Source organism: Stegastes partitus, unplaced genomic scaffold (genome assembly GCF_000690725.1).
Source record: "Stegastes partitus isolate 25-593 unplaced genomic scaffold, Stegastes_partitus-1.0.2 Scaffold393, whole genome shotgun sequence".
In the NCBI taxonomy this organism is placed as follows: domain Eukaryota; kingdom Metazoa; phylum Chordata; class Actinopteri; family Pomacentridae; genus Stegastes; species Stegastes partitus.
In genome coordinates, this window is record NW_007578124.1 from 503,616 (window position 1) to 512,479 (window position 8,864).

The 8,864-nt window shown below is 43.3% G+C and overlaps 1 protein-coding gene across 1 annotated transcript; it reads right to left on the bottom strand.

The window, feature by feature from the left end:
- Positions 1-841: 841 nt before the first annotated feature.
- Positions 842-8,661, bottom strand: paqr3b (progestin and adipoQ receptor family member IIIb). The gene is made up of 7 exons (XM_008285276.1): positions 8,497-8,661; positions 6,720-6,963; positions 6,446-6,608; positions 5,391-5,546; positions 4,987-5,184; positions 4,812-4,902; positions 842-2,852 (listed from the first exon to the last, which is right to left on the bottom strand). Exons 2-7 carry the CDS (start codon positions 6,914-6,916, stop codon positions 2,713-2,715), a joined length of 945 nt encoding a protein of 314 aa, XP_008283498.1. The 5' UTR covers positions 6,917-6,963; positions 8,497-8,661; the 3' UTR covers positions 842-2,712.
- Positions 8,662-8,864: the final 203 nt, after the last annotated feature.

Here is an 8,864-nt window from a genome sequence, read left to right on the forward strand (position 1 = left end):
CCATCTCATTCACCACGACACATTCCTTGTGTGTGCACGAGCTCACTTGGTGATAAAAAGCTTCTGATTCAAATCGCTGAAGGAGCAGGATGTAGGATTTAGTGACCTCTAGTGGCGAGCTTTCAGGTTGCAACCAAATGAATATTCCTCTCCCCTCCCTCCACTTCCAAGTGTGCAGAGAAGTTTTGGAGAAACATCACACACTGTGCATTAAGTTTCCCTTAAATCCTAAACACTGGACCTTTGGCATTAAGAACTCAAAACCTCCTCTCATGCAGGTGTTGCACGATTAACCGACACGTGTGGGAAAAAGATAAACAAAATAAAATTAGCCATATATTACACTGTAAAAGGAAAATGTTTGCATCAATGCTGCCCTCTACTGGTTAACACTGTGAATAGCACGACACACTTTCAAGGTGCAGGACGCTTCCTCAGGAAACAAAAAGCGATTATTATGATAATAAAATCACACCGCAGCAGTAATTTACCCTCCAACAGGTCTAATGTCTGAGATTTAAACAGTTATTAATGTTCTCTTGCTCCTAAAACTAATTACACCACAGCTTGAGTGAATATTCGATTGTGATTGGCTGCAGGACGTCCCTGATGAAGGACACTTACTGGGTAGTCCCAATGAATCTGTGTTCACCTTTCTAAAGCCTGTGTTCAAAGTGGGTAACCATAGCAACACGGATACAATAAAAGCCTCCATGTACAATAAGGAGGCATCTGTCCTGTGCTGTGGATCAGACGGTTCTGAGCTCCTCGTGGTTCATTCAGACACCTTCTCAGTCATTGTTCCTCATTCAGAATACAAACAAAAGTTACTTCAACACTGTGATTTTCCAGCATTCTTTATTCATTCAAAATGTTTAAAAATATATTTTCACAGAGGCACTGAAATACATATAATACAGCTCATCAGTCAGTGCCGGCGCGTCATCATACAAATGATATTCAAGGAAGACACACAAAAAAAAACACAAAAACAATCGTTTGAAAAAGATCGAGCAGTTCATGGCAAAGTAAAGTCACCTCTTGTGTTCAAGTGCTGTCGTCGGCAGCGGTTAGTGCTCTCAGACTGAATCTGTTCTAAACATTACACTGTAGAATACAAAAACAAAGAAAACCCATACTGGCCTGGTGGCGTTTCATCATTTTGTTCTGGTTCGGGGTCACTTCCTGACCCAGAGACTGTAACAGTAAGTGAGAATACAGTACAAACAAATACACAGAGAAAATAAGGCAAATAAAGTCATTTAACACAAAACATTAACGTCCCAAAGAGTGCTGATGAAAAATAACTGTTTAAAAAAAGGCAGCTGTAACAGATAAAACTGGCCTTAAATCTCATGTTCTGTCACGATTAAGAGCCTCCTCCTTCAATCCTGATTGAGCATCAATGAAGCTACAAAAACAAAAACCCTTTCACCTCCGTTTGTTTCAGGCCACATTAGATCAAAAGTGTTCGCACACCAGCAGAGATAAATGAGTCTGATTAACCCGTCCTGTACAGTATAAACGCTGCATTATTGCTGTACCTCCTCTGGAAGCCTGTTCAGCTTCTGTCTACTGGCCAGAATGGAGTTTAATGTGTGATCACGATGTTTTCTTTATTTAAAACTGCAGCTGACACGCTGGAGGACCAAAATTAGAACCTCGGTTTAAGTAGCATTGTGTTCAGAGACAGACGGACGAGGAGAAGGAAGCGCTAACATGTCGGTGGTGACGGCTACGCTGCAGGAGGCGACGCTCAGCCTCGTGATGAACTCTGCTGCTCTGGGGTTTCCTCTGATGTGCCAGGAGGCCCAACATGCTGGCTTCCACAACTACACAGAGGATTTATTTTCTCATCACTGTTCCAAAAACCAAACAAGACACACAAAATAAAAGACACAAAGCACAACCCAGGAAGTCTTGATAAAATAATGCACTGCAACCTCAGCAGGTTCCCCACACTGGTTTGTTTTTTCTTTTTGCAAGCTGGACCTTGCAGATTGATTGATCAGGTATGATTTGTTCAAAAGCTCAGAATGCTGGAGACATCGAATCGCTGTTCCTCCTGGAGATACACGACTCACATCGATGCTCCAGTCGCTGTGATGAAGACGTTTCATATTAATGAACTTCATAAGAACCGACAGTTACAACAAAGCTACAGGCTAAACGTTGTTGTTCTCGCAGGCTATTATGTTTGATTCTACAAAAAAACCTTATTGATGGTTTTTCAATACTTCTGTACAAAGAAAACACAATCTGAGTCAGCCGTGAGACGACATGTGTCTCACTTTAAAACACCAAAGCTTGTTTGTTCCTACAAATAAATAAAAAAACACTTGTTCATGCAGTAATCTAACGATGCAAAAGGTACAGTTTCTGTCTGTCTGTCTGTGGGAGGGTTGGATGAGGCGCTGCTGCTCGGGTCCAACAATAATTCACAGTCGCTAAAAACCGAACTCAGAGTCCTGCAGCATCTCCAGCTGACTAACCGGTGCAGCATGAGAGCTACTGGACAAACAGCAGAGACAACAGACCGACTGAAAGTCAAGAGAAACTCATCACCGTCTCCGTCAGTTGTACATTTTAGCAGCTGGTTGTCAGAAGCCTCGTGTAGTTAGTGTTTGACACGGTGACAGCTACGTGTTGTTAGTATGAACGTGGTGGTTATCAGCCAGCCGCCGCTGCACCATGTCACGTGATGAGCATCACTTAGCTGCTGCTCCGGGATGGACAGGACTTGCTGTGTCTGAAGTGCATGATGTGCACGGCGGTCTGATGCCACCAGTAGAACATCACCACTACCAGGACGTGCCACACCTGGTGGCTGGCGCCCAGGTAGTTCAGCTGGCCTGGACGAGAAGAGGCAGAGAGCGGATGTAAATATAACTGATGTGTTTGTTCTTGTACTGTCTCCAAAAACAACGTACATTTTAGTAGGAAATGAGGTCAGAAAGTCGAGGTTAGACGTTTATAAAATGCGTAAGAAGTCTGAAAGTGGAAATTGAGCCTCTATAATCATCTAAAACAACACATTTTTGGAATATGTCCAATCAGTAGACATATTTGTGACTGAAAAACGAGTATCAGACCTAAAAATGGTACAAATCTTTCTACAAACTGTCTGGTCTGACATCCTGGGCTCATCCAGGTACTTCTGGGTTACTCAGTGTCTCACCGTGATGAACACAAACCAGGATAAAAATGTAGGAAATGTCACGTTCTTCTGTTCTTAAACTTGTGATCATCACACAAACAGCTGTGAAGCAGCATGTTGCACATTTCATAAACCTGACGGCAGCTCAGGGGAAAGTTGTACAACTGCCTTGATTACAGCTACACAGTCAGTCTGTAGATCTAATTTCATTTCACCTCCCTACATATCCCCATATGATGATTTAATGACAATTACCAACTATGTGCCTCATTCTAGGATCATCTGTGCAGATATTTGGAGACATGTCTGCAACAGGCCTTACATTTAACCGAGCAGTTTTAGCTTTTTGACTTGTCAAATGCCAATTATGACCAAACTATTTGAATTCACTGTACAGAGTGTGACAGCCTGAACACGTGGTTCTGTTTTCACTGCAGTGACCCACATGATGCTGTTTCCTGAACCTCGGTTACATTTAAACTGTCACGCTGGGACGCTTAAATTAAAGGAGCCATCGTTAGTGTTATTAGTAACACCTGTGCTTCTCCTACCAGGACCAGTCAGAAGCAGAGCTGTGTGTTGACTCATTATGTGGTCATTTAGGAAATCGGTCTCAGCTGTTCCCAGTTAAGTCGACCACGTCTGAAAAAAGAACTAATGCTGCTGAAACAACGTAGTGTGTATCTTGTGTGTACATGCAAAGTGAAGAGCGCTAATATATTTGTATTCATTTCCCTCTTACATAAAACCTGCAGCGGGTCTATGATCCTGATGGCTTCAGTGAACTCCTCAGTTTACATGTCTCACCTGTCGATAGTACAGATACACTGACTGATCTGGTGCATTTGTTAATCTAATAACCTCCCAGATCTTTTCTTTTTCTTTGTTCCTGTTTCTGTGTAACTGAACGATTCAATTAGGATTGATTTTAATTTACAGTCTGTCTCTGGTCATTGATTAAAGCTAGACTCTGAGTATTAAAATTACATCATTAGAAGTTTTGTTCCAGGAAAATAATTTCTTACAGTTATCTCCTGTAGAATGTGCAGCTCTATGAAGTCTCTTTCTCTACTATACAGTTAACTCTCCGCTACACAAAGACAGTTTTTAATATTAGAGTAGTTCAGCCAGAACCTGAATCTGAAGAGGAACAACACCGTGGAGAGCCCGACCTTGTACGCTGACTGGTTTCTTTACGTTTAAAACTCTGGAGAGCTAAATGTGTGTTTCTGAGTTGTTTAATTATTTGTGTTGAAGTGATTTTTTTTTGTTTTTGTCATCAGTACAAGATGGAAATGCTCAGCAGTGGCACTGGCTGTTAATGTTGCTCATGATGTGTCTTCTAGCGCACAGGAAACACCACATGGACGTTTAAACAAGGGGGAAAGCCTGACTTTCAAGATAACAAACTTGCAGATGGTGAAGGGGAAACCTTAAACACAGTGACCTCTAGTGGGGAGCAGCTGAGTTTACATTAATCCACAGATACAGATGAAAAAAAACAGCTTCTGCAGACAGCGTCGTGGGGATTACGAGACATCTAACCCTAACCTCCCTGTGATTCCTATTTCTGTTTTTTTTTTTTTCATTGAGTCTCAGCTAGGTTAGCATGACAACTTCTGATTTCAAGCTGAGAGAGACGAAGACGACTCACCAGGAAAATAGCGCTCGGGGATTTTGGTGACGTAGAACAGGAAGGCGGATCCGGCTATCAGGTACATCACTATCACACGAGGCAGGAACAGCTGCAGAGGACAGATTTATAACCATCAACAACAAACATCAGCACTCGAGTTGGCCTGTCGTCCGTCGCCGCCGTGTTTCCTGACCTGTACGACGTCGGTGGTGAATCCTCCGTTGAGCCAGACCCAGTGGCATGCAGGAACCACGCTGATGCCTGCCACACAGCAAAAGATTGTCATGCGTATCCGCCGCCAGTCGTTACTGAGGTAACGGGGGTGGACCTGAGCACAGAAGACGGCCAGGATCAGGGACAGGACGGTCAGCAGGTAGACCTGTCGCCAGAACTGCAAGGAGGAAAAAACAGATGACGTTAGACACAGCTTAATCTGAGTTAATTCCTTATTATAAGTTATTTAATAGTGGAATCAGCTCAGATCATATTCCAAACTGTACATACAAACTGTTTCGAAGGCTAAATATTTGAAGACCGTGCACATAAATTATTCAACAAAAAACAGACAGCGAGCTGCTATCGAGTGTTTGCACCTACAGCGTTACAGTAGAAAGCGTAGAAGATCCCGGGGACGTAGCAGCCCAGGATGCCGACCGAAATGCCGGCATAGTCCAGCGCCAGCCAGCGACGGGAGGTCTTCTCTGAGCGGTGGCACGAGAACAGGTGATAGCCCACCGAGCACAACATGCACACCTGGAGGTGAAGAGACACACACTGAAACATTACCTGCAAGTCATCACGTTATGGGCGCCATCGTTGTATTCATCGAGTTAATCAGTTTTAAACTACAAACCAACTAAGTGCCTTTATATGAACTTACCTCCACATATAAACTCCAAATACTCACAACATGCACATGCAGGAGCACAAAGAGAGGTTTTAAGTGATGGAAGGGAAAGGTACACGACACAGGAATCCCACTGACTAGTTGTTTATTACATGAACAGGTTTTAATCCCGTCATTAGCTGCTACGCTAACTACACAAACAATACACAGCTGATCACAGGAACTCTGAACTTCACGTCTATTCCTACTGGAGCTCTTTGAGACGCTAACACCGTGGGCCACCTGTACAACACGACTTACACACCTGAACAGACAGAGCTGATTTCACCTGCGGCAGGAAATGTAAACCCACATGAATCGGTTTGTTAGGTCACACAAATGTCTTGTAATTGAGGAAACACTGAATATAATTAACCCTACAGTATCCAAACAATCCACTAATGATAATGTATACCTGCTGATATTCCAAGACTTGATCTAACCAGTCTTTGAAGGTGTATCAGCATGAATAAACCAGAACAATATGAGGTACAGGAGTCGTTTTCAGCTGAGAAATAAGAAGAAGAAAAACCTAAAACTCATGAAATCCTGCTGGTCAGGCAGAAGGAATCAAAAGAGGCCGTTTACACATGATCAGAATGGACTGTTAGGGGGTAACGATGCACAGCACGAAGCCCGATCCGTCTAAGTCCAGTAAAAATGACTTTTGATGCACCCTTGACCCTGTGGCTAAAACCTCAGTGGGGGCGCAAAAAGTTCCCCAACACAGGAAAACACCCAGTACATACAGCCAAACAACGTTTACCTGGAAGCAGAACAGTCCAATAGCGTAGATGACGTAGTCCTCTCTGTTAGCTCCAGAAGCTGGCAGCACTGATGAGAGGTCGTTGACCCCCAGAGAGAAGAAAAGCAGGAAGCCCAGAAGGTGGCTCCAGATATTCACTGTCTCATTGGACAGAATAAAAATACTGCAAGAGAACAGAAGACAGATGTACATACATGCATCATGACTCATATTAGAGTTTCCAATATTCAAAATTCTGATTTTAAAAAGTATACATTCCCAGCATGACTCCCACCTCTTCAGGCAGAGTTTGGAGGGCAGGTGAGCCCTGTAGCCGTCTGTGATGTACGGGTTTTCTTTGAGGAAAAGGGGGATTTGTTCGTAGGTGTACAGCCGTATCCTCTGGGGTATCAGCACCGGCCAGTGCTGGTAACTGCCCAGCTCGATGTAGTGGGCAGTCTTCAGCAGCTTCTGAGGCATCTTCAGCAGCATCTTGTTCTGGGCTCCTCGGCTACAAGGCAAGCTGGGGAGGATTAAGGCTGCATTTGGAGAGAGAAAAGCGTTGGTCAGGAAGAGGCACTGGATCCATTCAGTAACTGATAGCGTAGTTTGAGTCCAATGCAAACAGTGAAAACACGTTATTACTACGGCATTGGGGTTACGTTTAGGGTTTGTTTTGTTTTTAAATTGTGCCAAAGCTTTCTTCAGTATCACAGCACGATCAACTCACATACAACTCTTAAAATCCACTTTTAGACACCGTTTTGCACAGCACAGACGTAAACACATGTAGAACGTCGCCGTCCTTTCTTTGAGCTTATCGAACAGCTGCAGCTTCACCGGCAGAAACGTCTCGATCTTCATATTTAGAGAGAGACTCTGTGCACGTGGAACAGCAGGTGACTGCATTTCAATCATCCGACATGTCAGCGTGATCTTACACAGCCTTAACTTTTAACAAGCAAACAGCTGAATGAAATCATCATGTCGAGCTCAGAGTGGATCGAGCAGGAATAATACGCTGCTGCTGTTCGCTCTGGACAGTTTCTTGTGCATTTCAAGTTTTAATTACAGAGAGGTTTAGCTGTTAAAATACAACCATATTGTCGTATTACTGTAAGCACAAACTTATGGGATGACTTATGTATGTAAACAACAGACAGTCAGCCGATGGACACATAGTTTATTACACTCAGCTCTTACTGTAAATAGTGTAGCTGGGTCAATGCAAACAGTTGTCTATTTATATGCATGGCAGGACCATAAATTAAATCTAAATGACATCAATATTGAAACAGCCTTCCACTGCTGAGCATGTGGACATAGTCCTGTAATAACTGGGGTGTTGTATTAGTGTCCTTTGGGATTTATTTGACACTCCTTCAGGTAAACTTTTGCTCCTCAGATTTAACAAAGTGCTTCATTCAAACAACCAAAACATGTGGGTAGAACACTCATAGAATGAATGAATGAATACTTTGGATTCTCTGACGGGGTATGTCGCTGTTCAGATGGATTTATTTTGGGATATATATGTCTTTGAAATGAGCTTAGTTCGTTATAGGACATCAATAAGAACTACCATTCAGGAAAAACCAGCTGCACCAGAAACAGGTCTAACTCTGGACATTCCTCATCACCGGAACACAATGTGCTGAGCTTTGACTTGGTTAACTTTCCACCAAAGAAAGCCCCCCTATTCCTACCGTCAGTAAACCCTGAGCTCACTGGACCAGGACTCCTCTTCCTCACAAATCATTTAAAGCCCCTGTTTAACCGTGTTTACATCTAAGCTAAGCTAAAGCTAACAGCTACGTTATTACTGTTTACCGCCTCATTTATCCTCGCTAACACTCTTTTAGCATCGCTTTCACGTTCAGACAAAGCTCGTAGCATAGCCAAACAAACACGGTGACATCTCAAACCTCTTTGACTGTTTATTTCATTCATTTATTTATTTATTTTAGACATGTTAGCAGGCAGAATTTTGGCTAGCCAACGTCCGTGCTAACCTTGACAGGCAGCGCGTTAGCCAGCTAACCGGATGTGAGACAGGGTTTAAAAACGCTCACCATCAGTCGTCGTGGTCCTCGTTCGGCCAGTTCAGCCATATCCGGATGGCTGTCAAGCTAGCATGCTGTTAAAAAGTCACATTTTAGTAAATTCCCACACATGAGCTTCTTCACACGACCGAGCCTGTCTTCCTCTGTCCGTCTGGTGCTGATGGTAAACAATGACACGGTAAATTACCGCCGCCAGCTGGCGGAGCGGGGAACTGCACCTGCAGCCGTTAAACTTCAGAACAGGAACCTCCTGCTTTTACCTGCAAAATATCTCCTCATTCCTAATTTAAATCAGTGTCACATACACAGAATTAAGCCTCCTCTGTCTTTATAAGCGCTGCATGTTTTGTATCTTTAATTTTAATAGTTTAAAGAGT